Below are 19,388 nucleotides of genomic sequence, written 5' to 3' on the forward strand. Positions count from 1 at the left end.
AGGACCTGGATGAAATGGCTTAAAACACAGAGCACATTGACAAAGTAGACCAAAAAAAGAGAGATTATTATTTATATTATTACCATATTACCATATCTCCTTGTAGCAATCATTATGGACCATGACCCCGCTGTGCTAGATGCTGTACATACAAAGAACAAAACATGGTCCATGCCCCCAAAGAGTTTACAATGTAAGCATGAGCCAACAGATGACAGACAGGAGTACAAGGAAACAGTGAGACAATAAATTAGGCAGTGTTCCTGCTAGTGATGGGTTCAATGCACAGCATTTTGACTTGCAACCAGACTTTAAAAACCCTAGCGTTTGAGGGTGTTTAGGGTTGGGATTTTGGTTCAGCTTATTTATTATAACAGAAGGGCCTTTTGTAAATAGTGGATCTGGATTCGGACTTCAGACATCCACAGAGTTTGGTGGGTTTGGGTTTTGGTGCAAGCCCATCTTTGATTTTTTCCTCTTTAATAAGGAACTTTATCCTCTAGAGCAGAATGAATTTTAATACAGGGTGGGCCAAACATAATCAGCTGTATCGGGGATTTGGGGTATAGGCCAGTGTAAGGGGCTGTTAGTATTAGCTTATGAACTTCTGGTTGGTGAAGGAAGTGAGCTGATTCTATTGCATTTTGTAATGTTAAATAATCGGCAGGTGCTCAGAGATTGGCCTGTGCACTTTTTATTATTCTAAATAAAAAGAAAATAAATAATTAAACAAATAACTTCCTGTATAATGAGGATATTCAAACCAGGAATTCAAAGACTGGGGAGTGTTTGCTGGCTAGTCGGTACTTTTGTAAAGTCTGACAAACAATTGGAGTCTGTGTGTGAACAAAAGGGATGTACTTCAGGTTTGTGAGTAAAGGGAATGATGCAATGTACCTCTGTGTCCATGCAGCACTGAAGGACCCTCAAAGACGGACTTTAGTGGCACACAAGCCTTGTTCTGGGTCACTGCACACAGGGAGTTGCACCCTAGGTCTGTATTTATTGTTTTGATGGGGGAACATAAATGATTCTAGGGAAACAACTTCTGAGCCAGCCCGCTGCAAGCTAAACATGTGACGTGCGCAAATTCTGCCTATATTTCTAGACATCTGGGAACCTCTTGAAGAGCACATCCTGGGACCCAATCCTACTCCCATTGAAATCAATGGGAATTTTCCTAATGTCTTCAGATGGAAGCAGAATCAGCCCCGTAACTCACTTCCCAGAGGAGACTGAGAACTGATATCTCTGTTCCCCTTGAAGTGTCATTCTGGGTGTTTTTACCCATGAAAGCTTATGCTCAAATAAATCTGTTAGTCTTTAAGGTGCCACTGGACTCCTTGTTGATTCTGGGTGTTGGCAAGACTACAGTGTCTCCTAATACAATAACCTGGGTTTATTTCTAGTCAAGTGGTTGTAAATAGGATTGTTCTTTATTTGCAATTATATTGATTTGTCTGAGTGCCACCTCTCCACTTGTATGATTAATTTTCCTCTATTCATGTGGTTTTACATTCTAGGTTTTTATCTTGTTTATTTTTTGTGCTGTTAACTTTGCTCCCAGGCCCCTCGAGTGCTGTGGCATTTAGGTTCCGCTGAAGTCAAAACAAATCTTGTTGTGATTTATTATGACATCAAATTTTCTGAGTCTGTTTCCAGTCTTGGAATGAAAAAAAAAAAATTTCCAGTAACATACATGAAGTAATGGGGCGGTTTGCTAGAGAGCTCTGGGCTTTGGTCTGTATCGGATTTGACGTGTTGTTTTGTTAGGGTTCTCCTTAATGTTTGTATTGTAGATGCCTTGCAGTAAGCATCTTCTGAGTGGATTGATTAAATAAATAAATGAAAGACTATTGCCTCCTGAAAGCCCTCCACTGAAGTGCTGAAGCGTAAAGTGACCTCTGGAGCAATTAGCAGATCTGTAGTTTGAGCAGAGGGTGGGATGACAATTTCCACATGCTGTACATAGGTGGAGAGCTTGTTATTTGCACTATTCCGCCTATTGGAGGATGCCACTATTGTTCCTGACATTGCTGACCATGACCTGTTGCTGGTTCTCTGACAGCAATCCCCTGCCTCTCGAACAGCCCCAGATAAGTGTTATGATGTATTGCTAGATGGACAGGGTTTGCAGTGCCTCACGGTCCTGTTGATACAAAATGCCTTTAAGATCCTGCCTTTCCCATCCTAATCTACAAAGGAAACAGGAAAAAGGAACTTAAACTCCCTGTACTCAGACAGCAATGAGACTGTTGTAGCCTGCTCCAGCACTGCAATTTCTTGCCTCTGACTTGTAAACAAGAGTCCTCGTACCATGCAAGTGAAGAGTAACCAAGGTCTACCCCACTGAAAGGATAATCCCAACCCCATGAGCTGCTGTGGAAACTGGATGGATGTATTTCGGAAAGCATGGACTCTTTAGCACATTTAATTCTCTGTGGATTCAGCCTGATGATTTCAGGTAAGACTTTGCTTTAGTTACTGGGCTAGCATTGCCGAGGTGCCGTGGCTTTACTGTTTCTCGCGCAATGTACAGACAAAAGGGCCTGATCCTAAAATCCAAACTGCTGAGGTATCCTTCCTAGCATAATTCTCACATTGACTTCAGTGGGATTATTTACATAAGTAAGGATCTCTCATGTTGGGCGAAGGTAGCAGGATGATACTCTGATTCTTTGTCAGAGGGTGGCTGAATGCATTTGGGATCTGTAGCTAAATCCTTTTTAATCTAGCTGCTGTTTGTTCACACTTACAAATGCTACAGTGTGGATTCCTCTGCTGAGCCAGTTAACTTTTTCTCTGAGCCAGTTGTTTGGAAATGATCACCACATGGTTTTTTGTAAAATCTGTTGTAAATGTTGACTCTTACTGTCCACCTCACAAATATAGAGGTGAAACACAAGCTAACTGGTAAAAATCTGATATGTGTTCTATCTAGTATTTATTTTTAGCTAGTCTCTTCCAGCTGCTGAGTCTAGAAACTAATTATTGAACATTGAAGCTTGACTAATATGCATTAAATACAGTGGATTGGTTCATTACAGACACTGTTTAAAAACAAGTCTGACTCAACAATATTACTACGCGACATCATTTTCTTGTCTAAATAGTACAAATTATAAGGTATGGATTTCCCATACCTGGTAAATGTATATTTATGATTTTATTAATGCAAAGTTTATTTCATAGCATTAAGAGCCTTAAGGGTCAGAGATGCTTTACTCGAATACGCATTTTTCTTATAGGTTTCAGAATAGCAGCCGTGTTAGTCTGTATCCGCAAAAAGAAAAGGAGTACTTGTGGCACCTTAGAGACTAACAAATTTATCTGAGCATAAGCTTTCATGAGCTACAGTTCACTTCATCAGATATCTTCTTTGCATGTGGTTCTCTCTCAGCATTGAAGTATATGCTCACACCACTAGTGTCTCCCTCTGACCTGTTTCTAGGCAATCTCCTCAGTGTAAGATACAACGCATGAACGTGATAAACATAGAGATGGGCCTCAAACCATCTTTTCTATTCATCCCTGAAAGTGTAGCTTCAGATCTAATTTTTCTGGCTCCAGGCCATCTCGAGATAAAATGGAATGTGCTATATAGCTGCAGACTGCTACAGTAAGAGACAGAAGGTAGTAACAAAAGAAAACAGAATTTTTCACTGTAGTATAACTTATTCTACAATCTCTTGTTCTTAATGGGTTACAAAAATGTTCAGAAGTACAATGAATGGTCAATAAAAGGGTTTGGGGTTTTGAGGGTTTTTTAAGTATCTGGAAAGGTCTGTGGCTATCTGCAGGCCAAAAAGTTTACATAAAATGTGGTGAGTGTGTGTATGTATTGTTATATAATTATTGCTGCATTAGGTTTTATATTTGTATTCCTCTTTTGTGATGTGGATTGCTTGCTTGTTGTAGATGTATAGTGATGTATAGCTTCACAGATTAGCAATAAACATGGACAGTGTGCTCATTTGAGTTTGGCATTGAAGAGCTGCCAGTCACAGCCCTTTCCACAGGACTTGACCAGTTAGGTGTGTATTGTAGTCACACCCATCTCAATAGATCTGTCAGCTTTCCCGCTTTTGTTCAAGTGTGATATCATGTTTCCTGGGGCCAGTGGTGGAAGACAATGCTAATCCCCTTTCCTCTAGATATAACAGGCGGAGTTCAGGAAAGCAGTATTGACATTCTCTAAGCAGGGGAGACATTAAAGTCAATGCAACTGGCAGACTGTGAACTGACTTAACCTTGTCCCAAATAGTTGTGGGCTTTTGTGGGTGTGCTGCTGGGTAGGCGCAAAACTACTCCACCCTTGTTCCAAGGTGGGGACCATCCCTCTGGGCTTGACTCCTGGTTACATTAAATGCCCTGTAATTTCCTTTACTTCATCATCATCAACAGCCAAAAGACTTGATTCCCAAAGATGCTGTTGAAGTGAGATATAATATAATGAATGCCTCTCTCCAACAGTACACAATCCAAAGTACATCTCCATTGCACTGCAAAAGGGACAGGTTTAATGCTAGTGATAAACCTGAAGCAAAACCAGGAATGTGAACACTCTTGCCTTCTGTGGAGGTTCTGTTCTACGCTTTGCATGTGGCCCTTAGCATCATGATGGGCTAAACCAAAGCCCTGGATCAAAACCCCCCTGACATTTATGGATGTTTGGATTCAATTCCCAACTTCATGGCTTGAGCCCATCTCAGTTTAATTCAGAATGGGAACAGTTTTCACTGCTCTCATCTTCATTTTAAAGGACCGAGGAGGGATGTAATTAGGAATAAACATTATAACTTGTTCTTAGGCCTGTTAACAGGATTCTGAACCAGACTGGGAACTTATTTACAGTCTCTCACACTGGGCTTCAGCAATGTTAGTGTCTGAGCCTCATTTTAACAGCTGTGAGCCTGGAAAAGTCAACAGCAATTAAAAACAAGTTCTAATACATTTTGCCAACTATTGTGGGTGGGAAGCTTATGCATTTTCAGACTACTAGCATGAGCAACATGTGTGAAGATTTACTTTCTACCAAGCATGAGACAATCCAGAGGGTTCCTAAAACTACTAGGGTTATTTTTGTTGATTTTTATTTCAATCCATATATGATGAAAAATGACCTTCAAAGGCTTTGAGCAAAAGCATCTTTACAGCATAACTATAATTCAGAGAGAGAGTGTGTGTGTGTGTGTGTGTGTGTATAAAGCTAAACAAATATAATCAAAACTGTATTACAAACCATATTGTACCAGGGTTTCTGGTTCCTCCTCCCCGGGAGTGGGTGAGTTAGGGTGTCTATCAATTCTTTCTGTCTGCAGCACTTAGATTAGTGGCACAGTGTCCTGGTACTTTTCTAGTGGCTCCAGCAGTTTCTTCAAAATGTAAACTTTGTCAGAGTATGCAGAATTTAAACTCTTTGTCAAAGCTAATCCAGAAGTTATGGCTTTGATGCAGAAATCATGGGGTAAAATGCTGTGACCTTCTGGAAAGCAGTACTTTTGTACAATAGGTCAATCTAGATGATTGTAATGGTCTCTTCTGGCTGTAAAATCTATGAATCTATGGCTTTGGGTTTTTTATTAAGTTTGTAGGTATTTGTGTGCAAAGAAAACCTTGCGAATGTGATGTGCTGCACAACTGTCTGACCCTGCAAATAGGCAGTTTGAAACAACAGCCCTACCACAGGCTGCACTCAGCCCACAACCTAAGGGTGGCTCTGTGTCACCTTGGTAGCTATACAGTGCCGCTATGTGCCTACGGTTGGTGTAAGTTAGAGTTATTCTGATAAGAGGAGTTCCCGCAGCTAAGAATAGCTAGAGCATGGAGGCATTGGGCCAGGCCTAAACCCATCAAATCCATAAGAGTGAAGTGAAATCCCATGATAATCCAAATGAGACGGACATATTGTGTCATGAGTAGAGCTAGTCAGAATATTGTAACTGAAATTACATTTTGGTAAAATTGCTGATTCATTGAAGTTGAAACATATTGCAGGGATGTATCAGTCGCCATGACGTTTTCTTCAGGAAAGTTTGGGTCAAAGAAAGAGAGAGACTGATTATAGCTTGGTGATTAGGGCCTGAGATGTGGAATATTCAAGTTCCTCCTCTGCTTGATTTATAGTGGTCTGGGATGAAAAACTCTGCTCTGAATCAAGTAGAGCAGGGACTTGAATTTGGGTCTGCCAGGCCCGTGCCCTACCCACACACAAAAGAATTTCATTGTGATTCACTGTGATTACAATGAAGCTCACTGGAAAGTGACAGACTGGAGTGCAGGATCTGCAATCAACCAGTTAAAACACATGTAACTGTTCAAGTATACATTTGTGATACCCATCCTCCAGTTAAGTCTGATAAATCTGTCCCAAATTCAGCAAATACATTAACATTTGCAAGATAAGGGTCAAACACAGAGAAAAGAGCAAGCTCACCAAAAAGGGCTGTATAATTCACCAACATATTTGCAAATCTGTTTTTTCATTATCCACTCAGCTCTAGTTAATGACCAAAGCTTATATTTTAAAAACTGAAATAATTTCAACCATGGGTTTTCTTTTTCACCATGTATTCTGTTTGTTTACTTTTTGCATCTTATTTAGCCTGGAGGGTGAAATTACACTGGGTCAATTTCAGTTTCAGTTTCCAGCAAGTCTCTCTCTCTGGTTCTCATGTGCCAGCAGAATGCAGTTGTGTTCACGTTTCTGACAATGAAAACCAGTGTGTGCATCTGAAACAACTGTTTTCCTAGGCTTTTCTCTTTTCATGCTGTGGAAACATTTGTATTCTCCCTAGGTTGTGTACTCCCACCCTTTATTTTTAGAAAACTGAAATGTGGGACCTGAGTCTCAGTTTATACCAGTGTTTCTTTGAAAATCAATTTAGATTAGTTTTTCCATCAGCTTAAGAGATCACACAGATGACCAGTAAAATAGACTAAAGTGTATTGGAAGCCAAGGGATTGATTCTCCTCTTATGTCAGTTTTAGATGAGGATAATAACTGGATTAACTTTATGGGAGCTCCTCCTGAATTACACCAGAGCAAATGGGATGAGAATCAGACCCAGTATGTACAAGTGACACATCATTCACCTTAACTTTCTTCATCGCTGGTTTCAAAATGAGACTGTCAGCACTGGCAAATTGCTGATCCACTTTTCACCACAAAGCAAATACTGTTTAATGGTTCAGGCTCCCATCCAAGTCCCTCCCTTACTATTGATAGAAGAACTCATCTTCTGCGAGGGTATCTTTATCATCACCACCGTGTTAGCTTATAAAACCCAACAGAGGATAACACCAAGCTCCTCCTGTTTCAAGAACAAGTCTTCAGTGTTGTGTTAGATATACGCAGTCCCACAGAATCTGGGCATTAGCAGTATATGAGATCCATGCTTTACACAGAGCAGGCACATAATTGTCTTGGGCTAGGTGAATGAATAAGAAGAAAGCAGAACAAGGGAATCAACTGATGTCTATATTTTAAATTCTAAGTTCTTAAGTCAGTGGGACTCTTTCCATTGACTATAGTCAGGCTTCAAGTTTTGTTCCTTACTGCTATTTATCAGCAAAAGCTTTAATTTTATTATTTCTGGGTGTTAAGAGGCAGAGACGGGCTTGAACAATAACGTATTTACAATGATGTATCAGCTTTGTCTTTCTGCTGCGGCTGAGCTTTCAAGGGGGTGGTTAGTTTGGTGGGCGGCAGTTTGGTCTTCAGGTTACTGCACTGGATGGGGACTCTGAAGACATGGGTTCCCATCCTGGCTATATCAATGGCTTGCTGAATGACCTTGGACAAGGCATTTTGCCTCGGTTTACCCCTCTCTGCAGTGGAGATGATGACTTTTATTTACCTTTGTGAAGTGCTTTGAGATCATTTGATCAAAAGAGCCAGTGATTATTGCCTAGAGCTAGGACAAGAAGTCATGCACTTAATCTGCAGCAAGGGAGATTTAGATTAGACAGTAGAAAGTTTTTCCTAACTATAAGGGTAGTTAAGCACGGGAATAGTTTTCTAAGGGAGGTTGTGAAATCCCTGTCATTGGAGGTTTTTAAGAACAGGTTGGACAAACACCTGTCAGGGATGGCCTACATTTGCTTGGTCCTGCCTCAGCACAGGGGGCTGGATTCGATAATTTCTCAAGGTCCTTTCCAGCCCTACATTTCTATGATTATTATTATGAACGGAACTCAGATGCAAGAATTTGACTACATTTGGGAAAGTACCTGGTCATTGTTATCTTTTAGTCACCAAAAACATTTGGCATTTTTCATAGCATCAGTGGACTTTGGATTCCATAAGATGGACTCTGGACACTTGAGCCCATAACATTCAGCAAATACTTTAAATTAAAAATAAAAAAGAAGGGAGAACTGTTTATCATGAACCTGCGCTTATGGCCCAATTCCACAACCCTTATTTATGTCAGAAATTCTTACAATTCACTTCAACCACTCCCACTAGTTAAGGAGATCTGAAATTTTGAAATTGAAAATTTTGATAAAACTTTTCGTCAACATTTCAAATTTTGTCAACCATAGAATCATAGAAATGTAGGGCTGGAAGGGACCTTGAGAAGTCATCAAGTCCAGCCCCATCTGCTGAGGCAGGACCAAGTTAAACAGTCCATCCCTGACAGGCATTTGTGTAACCTATCAATAACACTCCCCTCCCTCCCAAAAATAACAGGATGGTGTCCCTTTCCTCTGTTTGCCAGAAACTGGAAATGAGCAACAGGGAATGGAGCACATGATGGTTGCCTATTCTGTTCATTCTCTCTGGGGCACCTGGCATTGGCCACAGCCGGAAAACAGGATACTGGGCTAGATGGACCTTTGGTCTGACCCAGGATGGCCATTCTTATGTTCTTATGAATTTTTTGTGAAAATCTGGATCCATTTTTTAACCAGCTCTATTAGGAAAGATTGTTCTATTCTTATAAGTAAGTATGGCAGGATTAGGTCCATAATTGGTTCATTTCTTTGTGAGGCCCAATGAAATTATAACTGCAAATTTCAGTATTGATTAATTTAGTTCTGCACTTATAATAATAAATAAAATACTGTACTTCATTTTAAAGATTTGTTAGAGGAGCTGTCAGGTTTGATTACCTTCTTTAACAACATGGCCAAAATGATAGACTTCTTGGTTTCTAACTAGATTTCGTAGTACTACTAATAATATACATTTGTTTAGAGTCACCAAAGTGCCAATATACTCTTTTCTGTACAATACACAAAAATAAAGACGGCCCAAATTGCTTTCAATCTAAAACATAGACACCCTGAAAAATCCAGAGGTGCAGGAGACTTAGTGGTTAGTGTTTGTTTTAGATGATAAACTCAGTTTTGTGGGCTTCATGGACGAAGTGTTTTTTTAAAGGGACTTGAAAGAAGTGAGGTTGATGCCTTGGCCAACTGGGCTGTCTGTTTTCAATATACTCTAAATTAGTCTTAAACCCCATAGTTACATAATGTCATATAACAAACACACAGCAAAAGGCCCTACATTGAACTGCTAATGTGTCATGCTCTCTGTCCTGAGGATGAAGGCCAAGTACAGACTCTAGCCATCCTGTTGCTATGGTGTCCATTTGGCTCATATTCATATCCCCAGGTGGGTCATGAGAAAAACTAATTTAATTTCCCAACAACAGCAAAGGCCTATATAAATCCAGCCTAAACTGGGATTTATTACATTATAGGCTCCGTTTAATGACACTGTTTCTACCCATGATGATAAAAGGGTTTGATGTGTGTACTGAAGTGATTCTTTGGATACGTTTCCACCTCCCCAAAGGTTGAAGAAGGGTTTTCCACTACAAGGCAGGAGGGTGGTAATTGGAACAATCAAATTACCACTATAACAATACTGGCATTTCTGCAAGTTCCACCAGAAGATCTTAACGTAGTTTACATACAAATACAAATGAAGTCAATCTCACAACGCACCCCACTCTCATCTCATTGTGCAGTTGGGGAAACTGAGTCACAGAAAGGTGAAGTGACTTGCCCAGGAAGCTTGTGGCAAAGCGAGGAATCTAATCCAGCTCTCTCTACTCTTCCATGGCTGTGCTTTAATCGTGAGATCTGTTCCAAGCTGCTGTCTTATGCACAAGAATCTAAGCTTTCATTTAAGTTTCTAGTCTGCACTGAAAGTGGCATCTCAAGAGGGTAGAACTTATTTTGTGGGTTTATTTTTTCCCCATTCAGTCCCTGGTTCAGACTGCAGGCCAGATCCTGGGTGGTGTTCAGTGCTCTCAACTCCCATTGAAGTTCAGTGACAACTGGGGGTGTTGAGCATCTCACCGGAGTAGCTTAGCACTTCAGGAGGAGCTATCCACAGTGCAGGAGGAAATGCAGGTTCATGTAGGCCCCAAGTACACACAGACGTTGCCCACATCCCTAAGGATATTTCAAGAACCACAGCCAATAAAAGTTACATGTATTGAGTTAGTGCCAGCCGTTTTAAAATGGTTGTTGACAGCTGTAAGACTAGGATTGAGATCCTGGCCCCAGTGGAGGCAATGGGAGTTTTGCCACTGATTGCAACGGGGCCTGATTTTGTACTAGGCACTACAGTCATGTTACCTGAATCCATTTGAAAATTCTTTCAGGATATGGCCAATTTTCCTTTCCCAGAGAGGAAATTTTCTGCCAGTGCTTCCTGAGCAGCTACTTCCTGCCTCCAATTTCTCCTTGGAGGAAAGGAGTTAATTGTTTTTGAAGTGTGGAGAAATCCAGCCTACTTGGTCTCCATGTGCTCCATAAAAACAACAAAGACCTCCACCTCAACAGAGTACAGGGGCCAAAAGAAGCAAGGGGATCGACTTATCATCAGGGGGAAGAATGAAAAAACAGGGCAGGGGTGGGCCATAGGGTCAAAGCAAGGCATCCAGAAAGGGATACCAAGCAGGGAACAGTAGACAGCGCCCACTGCTCCATGAAGGGATTGAAGGAATCAATGAATGCTTCCTGGAAGAAATCTGCCAGGAGATGGGATCGAAATAGGCCACCCAGTAACAAAGTAACCCAGAGCACCAGGGAAGTTCCTGGGCCTTGATTCCTCGTCCACTCCTTTACTGGACGGATGCTGCATGGTATTCACATATCCACCTCTCTCTTGGTATAGCTCTTGTTATTTCTCTGCTATGCTCAGAATTCAAAGGGGATCTGCTTTTGATGCTGAGCATTTCCAACTCCTAATTACTGTTGTTAATAATGAATCCTAAAATTCAGATTCCTATCCTAACAAGCTCTTTTCCTTCCGCCCTCCCGCTGCTTCCTTTCTTCCCTGTTTCTCTCATTGCTTCATCATAATACTAATGAATAAGTAGTTAATGCACTTAGATAGCACTTTACATATTCAAAGCACTGTACAAACATCATCCAATTCTCAGATATGTGGTTGGGTTTTTTGTTTCCTCGGAGCTCTCTGTTGGTCTGGCTGGCACAGCTACTCTGAGTGACTGCTCTTAGGAAGGAAAGCTAGGGACTCCATTCTTAAGGTTATCAGCAAATTTTTCGAAGTGCTCTCACATCCCCACGCATACTCACATTGTCTTGGAAATTGCCATCCCTCATCGGGATCCAGGGGAGATTAGGGGTGCAAATTTTGGATTATTGAGTCTAGGGGTTCCGTTCCAGAGGTACATTGCCAAGAAATAAAAGACTCGTGATTACATTTATCCCATTCTTATGATATTTTTTGCACATAGCTGTGGCTCAAACTATGGTACTGATCTCCCCCAAACAGATCACCAGATCAAGTTTAACCTCAGCTAGCGTCTGGGGCAGTAATATTTAAAAAATGATTAGGGAGGCTTTCTAGGTCTGCGAATTGGCATGCATCTGGGATGAGTGCCAGAGAATTCCTCTGAGCCATCTCTTCCCGTTACTCCTGACTGAGCCTTGTGGTGCACAGTGATGTGTGCGCACCCACTGATAGCACTTACTGGAGCAATAGCACGGCACAGAGGACTGGCGGGTACATGGCAGTGTGTGAATGCCACTGCAAAGGAGGAGTTTTGGTGGACACTTAGAATATGCAAGGGGTTGTGAGGAGAGTGTACATGACTCCCGCATTTGGGGAAGCTGGGCGTGAGTGCTGGAAACTTCCTAGAAGTGGGGGGGCACTGACCCCGAGACCATGGCCCTGCCCCCTCCCCCACTGCTGCTCGGCCTCCTCCCCCGAGGCCCTAGCCACATGCCACCCCCATTGCACCCCAGGCCCTGCTCTGCCCCTTCCCTGAGGCTCTCCCCTACCCTTTCCTCCCCTTATCGGAGCTCCCCCACCTGTCACCTTTTCCCCCTCCCCACAGATCCCTCCTTCTTTTCCTCATCCCATAAAGTCATCCCTCCCCACCCGGAGAGGTTAGAGAGGCATGAGCAGTGCGCGGGGGGAACCTCGGGGGAAGAGGCGGAGTGGGGATGGAAAGAGGAACATCGCAGGTGGGGCCACAAGGGAAGAGAACAAGAGGGAGTGGGGCCTCGGGGCAGAGCAGGGGTGCGGCTATGGCCCAGGCACCCTTTCGGCCTCCAAAGGGTGGTTCACTGCATCCTGTTTGGGGCAGTTTAGCCTCCCCTTGCCTTAGATTAGTTGTGCTCAAGTGGAGTTGTGCTGAGCACACAGAACTCTCTGTCTCTACATTGGCAATTGCTGTCTCCACAGAGGTAAAGTGTGTGTGATGGGGGGTGGGAGGATGCAGTGGAACAGACATGACTTTAACTCTGTATTTCCTTGTTAGCGGAGGATTAAGTTTAGCCCCACTCCCTGTTCTGGAAGGGCACAAGGCAGCACTGGGCAGCCACAATTCTGTGTCAATAGTCTTTTGGCAGGGAATTCGCTGGAAGTTACACCTCCCATTTCCAGTGTTCACCGCCTGCGGGTGCCTCCTTTTCCCAAACCCCCTTTGCATACACAGCAAATTGCCTTCCTGCAGAGGTCAGTCCTACAAGGAGAGGGGCAGGAGTCAAAGGATTTTTTCAAGGAAGCACAGGGGATCTTCACTGATAGAGAGAAAAGCTGTTTCCTGTCTGTGTTTGTGTTCTCAGAGAGCTAAATCCTTCAGTTACAGGTTGGGCAAAACTCCCATTGACTTCAAGGTTTAGTTTTGCCTGAGTTTTGCCAGACTAAGGAGCGGGAGTTCCTCTTGAATAAGAATATCAGGATTTGGCCATGAGAGGCTAGAAAGCAGGGGTGCTGTAGGCAGTTGGCTTGCAGCAGAAATCTACTGTATCAGCACTTTCTCCTAGGGGTTGTCTGTATGGTTAGATAGAACACAGCAAGCTGGGTTATAAATCTACCTTGCACTAGCCTGCTGCGCTCTAACACAGTGGCTCTCAACCTTTCCAGACTGCTGTACCCCTTTTAGGAGTCTGATGTGTCTTGCATACCCCAAGTTTTACCTCACTTAAAAACTGCTTGCTTACAAAACCAGACCTAAAAATACAAAAGTGCCACAGCCACACTATTCCTAAAAAAGAGCTGACTTTCTCATTTGTACCGTTATCATTATAAAATACATCGATGGGAATATGAATATTGTAGTTACATTTCAGTATAGGGTATATAGAGCAGTATAAACAAGTCATTGTCTGTATGGCATTTTAGTTTGAACTGACTTTGCTAGTGCTTTTTATGTAGCCTATTGTAAAAGTAGGCAAATATCCAGATGAACTGATGTACCCCCTGGAAGACCTCTGCATACCACCAGGGGTACACGTACCCTTGGTTGAGACCTACTGTTCTAATGGACTGTGTGGACTCTGCTGCTGGGCACGAAGAGTTCCCTAGTGCACTGTGACCCACTCCAGTTTCAAAACGCACTAGTGCATCGCAGCTGGGGCCACACAGACACTTAGTGTGCTGCAAGCTAGTACAAAGTAGATTTATACCCCAGTTTACTGAGCACTAACTGTTCATATAGACAAGCCCTAAATCTAAGGGGACTAAGGTCTGATCCTTTGCCCCTTGGAGAAATCCGATGTCTTTCTATTACTTCAGTGGTTTTTAGTTCAAGCCCTAAAGGTCCAGTCCCATAGATGCTGAAGCCAGTGGGAGCTGAGGGAGCTATTCTCCTCCCAGGAGATGCTCAACCCCTTGCAGGATCAGGCCTTCATTCGGACTGTCTATCTAGAGGTGCAGGTTTCATTAGCGCAGAAATTAAATAATATTGAAAAATAGGTGAAAAAGAACAAACATGGGAAAAGAAAATTTTATAAAGCAGAAACTGTTTAGTAAGCACATGGTAAAAATAGAAAGGCAGGTTAAAAAAGAAATATTTAAAATATTAAATATAAGAGCAGGTTAAGAAAGAAACATTTAGAAACATTAAATAATATTGAAAAATAAGTTAAAAAAGAACACACCTGGCAAAAAAAAACGGGGAATTTACTAAAGCAGCGACTGTTTAGTAAGCACATGGTAACAAGTATAAAGGGAGGTTAATAGAAAAGCATTTGAACTATTACATACAAGGATAGATTCAGAAAAGAACATTTAAGAAGAGTTAAATAAAAGAGAAACATATAAAGATAGGTTAAAAGAGAGAACCGGGCAAAAAAAGGGAAAAGAAAGCCCTTTTGCAAAGGGCAAAGATAGACAGCACGTGGTTGAGTCAGAGAGAAAGAGTGAGAGAGAGAGAGAGATCTTACCCTTCCAACTGTTCCTGGGGAAAGAGGTAACTTCCCAGGTTCAGAACCCCTCAGGCTAGTTATCTCCATCTTTGGATCAGACCACTCAGATGCTGTTCTACAGCTGCGTCATAGAATACATTTTCCTGAACCAATCCTATAGTCCCAAGAGTTTTAAACAAGAGACCTCAAGCATCTTTCCTGCCATGTAGCCCTTTTACATAGGTGCTTCAATAAAGGTGAAAACTATAAGACCTTAGTAACAAACAATTTTTAGAGTAACCTTGGTTATTTTTTAATGAGGACAATCTGAAGTTGCAGCAAAACCTCTGTTAGCTAAAACAGCCTCTGTAAACCAGTGGATCAGAGATAAGAAGGCTGCTTCTTCCCCCACTTTTTAACAAATACAAGTGAAAGTTATATTAAGTTTTGAAAAGGAATAAACTCTTTAAAAGACAAGCCTATGTGAAGACAGAGCCCTTTATTTAACCTTTCTATGTGTGTTTCAATTAAAAAAAAAAAAAGAGCATGCAGAAACACCCCAGAGTGAAAATCACAGAACCTTAGTAACAGCTATTTTATATTCCCCTTATTCTGTAATCCAGTGGATCAGAGAGAAGTTTATTTTCCTCCCCACTTTTTAACAAATCCATGCAAAAGTTATATTAAGCTTTCATTTTCTTAGGACTTTTAGATTTAAGTATGAATTTTTCTGTTGCATTATCAGAATGTCTTTGTTTTCAAATGTTTGCATCCTGTGTGCTGAGACACATGTTCCAGCTCCTGTGTTTTGTTTTGGGTCCATAGATTTTATTAAAACAATACATCACAGACTGGAGCTATGGCTTTCTCTACATTTTACAAACAGATAAGACTAATTAGGCTAGCCAGTGATCCATGCACTGTAGTCTGCCTTTGCGATGCTGTATGGGTCACCCCTTCAGTTTGCTTGTTTTTTCACACAGACTTTTTTCCTAACTTTTGAAAGGCTGTTAAAGTTTTAACAAAGGGTGAGATTGCATCGAAAGACACTTTGTGAAAGTTATAACAAGTATTTTATGCCATTTACTGATTGTAAAAGACAAAAACTGTCTCTTTGTGACTGCATGAAGCTCAGAGATAGCCTACCTGAAGAACATCCCTTCCCCTTGACTTTTCCCCCATACTTTTAACACTTGCTAAACATACAGTATTTCATTATATAAAGGTTTTTTTTTAACATTTAACATGAAAATACAGCATTGACTGAGATGTAACAGAACATGATCTTTTTTAAGGATATTCTGTATGCAGTGAGGCCTATTTGAAGCATTATGTTTGTTTTAAAGTTTAACATGAAAAAGCAGTATTAACAAAACAACGCCACTCTTAGGGATATTTTGTAGTTTAGTGAACTTAAAAAGGCTTAAGATACTAGCCTATCCTTTTAAAAATAGTGTTTTTAAAGAATCAAAACAGCAACTGGCTGTTTGAATATGAAAACTGGCAATTGAGGGGAGTTTACATATGTGTTTTAATTAACAAAAAAAATAAACAAGACTGCTTTTTAAAGTTTGGATTTATACAAAAAACACAAGAAAAAAATTACCTTATGTAAAAAAAAGTTAGCTGTTGTTTTTTTTTTACCAGAGTTAAGGAGTCTGCCCTCCACACACACACACACACACACACACCCCCTTCGTACCCCCCCCCCCTTCTTCTTTTCTAATGTTTTTTAAAATCTAAACCGAGGACAAATTTTTTAAAAAAAAGCCACAGTCACAGAGATCAGGCCATGGGGGTAAGAAAGCTGTCCTGAGTTTTAGGGGGAATGCCGATAACTCTTTTAGTGAAACTGTTTTGTAGGCAGCCATTCTGTGTTAGTTGTTATGCTTTAGCATGGGCAAGCATTTGTCACTCAGAAGCACTTTCCCACTTTATGAGGTATTATCTCCCCCATCCTGTATCCTATCAGAAATATTAACAAAAACTTAAAGATACTTTGTAGGAGGGCCTGCAAAGCAACAATTACAATTTTGTTTATCATTACCTTGTCTAAGCCCCTAGAGAATATTTTTTGTTTTTTTTATAAAACACTTTTATGCAAACTGTAACCCTAGATGATGTAGAGCATTAAATAATATGAAAAAAAAGATGAGAGACCTGAGACATTATTGAAATCAGAGGGGTCCTGATCAAGTCCTAATGCAGAGGGCCTGGGGTGGAAAATGAAAAGTTACAGCCAAAGTGTAAGAAGGTATGATTTAAAAGGGGTTCTGCAGCTGCTTTGCAATGGTTCAGATGCCCCAACAGCTTATATACCTTGTGCACAACATACAATATGATGGGGGCTAATTTAGCTACAACTAATCAGGAGACAGATCTTGGAATCATCGTGGCTGGTTCTCTGAAGACGTCCACGCAGTGTGCAGCAGCAGTCAAAAAAGCAAACTGGATGTTAGGAGTAATTAAAAAAGTGATAGAGAATAAGATGGAGAATATCTTATTGCCCTTATATAAATCCATGGTATGCCCACGTCTTGAATACTGCGTACAGATGTGGTCCCCTCATCTCAAAAAAGATATACTGGCATTGGAAAAGGTTCAGAAAAGGCAACTAAAATGATTAGGGGTTTGGAACGGGTCACATATGAGGAGAGATTAAAGAGACTAGCTTGGAAAAGACGAGACTAAGGGGGATTTGATAGAGGTATATAAAATCATGAGTGGTGTGGAGAAAGTGAATAAGGAAAAGTTATTTACTTGTTCCCATAATATAAGAACTAGGGGCCACCAAATGAAATTAATGGGTAGCAGGTTTAAAACAAATAAAAGGAAGTTCTTCTTCACTCAGTGCACAGTCAACCTGTGGAACTCCTTGCCTGAGGAGGTTGTGAAGGCTAGGACTATAACAGGGTTTAAAAGAGAACTGGATAAATTCATGGAGGTTAAGTCCATTAATGGCTATTAGCCAGGATGGGTAAGGAAAGGTGTCCCTAGCCTCTGTTTGTCAGAGGGTGGAGATGCATGGCAGGAGAGAGATCACTTGATCATTACCTGTTAGGTTCGCTCTCTCTGGGGCACCTGGCATTGGCCACTGTCTGTATTCAGGATACTGGGCTGGATGGACCTTTGGTCTGACCCAGTATAGCCTTTCTTATGTTCTTATGTCTCTACGTGGGCTTGATCCAAAAGTCTCTAGCCAACCGAGCACCGGTGACTGTGTCTCTGCCAACCATCCCTTGATCGTTCTTACATACAACATATCTGTGCCTTGTCTCCATACAGCCCTTTGTTTGAATCATTTGGGTTCTCCTGGCTGGAGTCTCAAACAAATCTTGGCCCAGCGATCTGGCCTAGTGTTTCTCCACCACATCATTTTTGCATGTATAGGCATTGTTAGCTATCCCTGTTTCCCCGCTCCCGGGACCCATCTCAAACACGGTTTGCCACAACAGTGCATTTGTTTCTTCACATCCCATAGCAGTGACCATTTCACGTCTCTTCTTGAGAGGCTTGACTGCCGGTGTTGGCTAGGGCCTTCTAGGTGCAGCCATCTTTAATCATCAGACACTGTTTTTACTAACAGTGGCTTTGCTGAAAAAGCATGTTGCTTCAAATTGTCCTTATTTAAAAATGACCAAAGTTAGTCTAAAACATAGAGGGAAACTTTTTTATCACTATAATTTACTTTTATAAACAGGTTCTTTGTGTTTTTAACCCTGGAATGTTTCTTCATGCTAATTTTTTATTGAAACACATATGTAAAAGAGCTAAATAGAGAAATGTGTCTTCATATAGGCTTGTCTTTTAAAGTGTTTGTTCCTTTACAAGACTTAATATAACTTTCACCTCTATTTGTTAAAAAGTGGGGGACCAAGCAATCTTCTTCTCTCTGATCCACTGGCTTACAAATGCTGTTTTTGCTAATAGTAGTTTTGCTGAAAAAGCATGCTGCTTCAAATTGTCCTTAGTAAAAAAATGACCAATGTTAGGCTAAAACATAGGGGGAAACGTTTTTATCACTATAATTTATTTTTATAAACAGGTTCTCTGTGTTTTTAACCCTGGGATGTTCTGCATGTTAACTTTTTATTGAAACATATGCAAAAGTGCTAAATGAAGGGATGTCTCTTCAGATAGGCTTGTCTTTTAAAGTGTTTATTCCTTTAAGAGACTTAATATAACCTTCACCTCTATTTGTTAAAAAGTGTGGGAAGAAACAAATTTCTTCTCTCTGATCCACTGGTTTACAGAATAAGGGGAATATAAACTGTCTGTTACTAAGGACCTGTGGTTTTAAACCTGGGGTGTTTCTGCATGCTCTATTTTATTGAAACACACCTGTAAATAAAGGGATGTGTCTTCATATAGATTTGTCTTTTAAAGTGTTTGTTCCTTTACAAAACTTAATATAACTTTCACCTCTATTTGTTAAAAAGTGGGGGAAGAAGCAGCCTTCTTATCTCTGATCCATTGACTCACAGACGCTGTTTTTGCTAACAGGGGCTTTGCTGCAACTTCAAATTTTCTCACTGAAAAATAACCAATGTTAATCTAAAAGAGGGGGAAACTTAAAAATTGTTTGTTACTAAGGGCTTATGGTTTTAACCTTTATTAAAGCACCTATGTAAAAGAGCTACGTGGCAGGAAAGATGCTTGGGGTCTGTTTTTTTTTAGCTAAGAATAAGGCAGCTAAAGGAGATGGCTCTTGTTTAAAACTCTTGGGAACTCTTAAAACTATAGGATTGGTTCAGGAAAATGTATTC

At 41.0% G+C, this 19,388-nt stretch overlaps 1 protein-coding gene across 7 annotated transcripts in view; it reads left to right on the forward strand.

Annotated features, from left to right (window-relative positions):
- TEK (TEK receptor tyrosine kinase) overlaps positions 1–19,388 on the forward strand; it is a 93,993-nt gene that overhangs the window by 6,983 nt on the left and 67,622 nt on the right. For 4 of the 7 annotated variants that reach the window (XM_077817727.1, XM_077817731.1, XM_077817733.1 and 1 more), the window contains exon 1: positions 2,118–2,464. The exons of 2 other annotated variants lie outside the window; for them this stretch is intronic. In XM_077817727.1, the coding sequence (XP_077673853.1) occupies positions 2,413–2,464 (52 nt within the window). In that variant the 5' untranslated portion in view covers positions 2,118–2,412. Of the gene's footprint in view, positions 1–2,117; positions 2,465–12,622; positions 12,679–19,388 lie in introns of those variants that run through there. One more of the 7 variants, XM_077817730.1, reaches the window with a different exon arrangement.

The sequence above is a fragment of the Eretmochelys imbricata genome, chromosome 5 (assembly GCF_965152235.1).
Source record: "Eretmochelys imbricata isolate rEreImb1 chromosome 5, rEreImb1.hap1, whole genome shotgun sequence".
Classification (NCBI taxonomy): domain Eukaryota; kingdom Metazoa; phylum Chordata; order Testudines; family Cheloniidae; genus Eretmochelys; species Eretmochelys imbricata.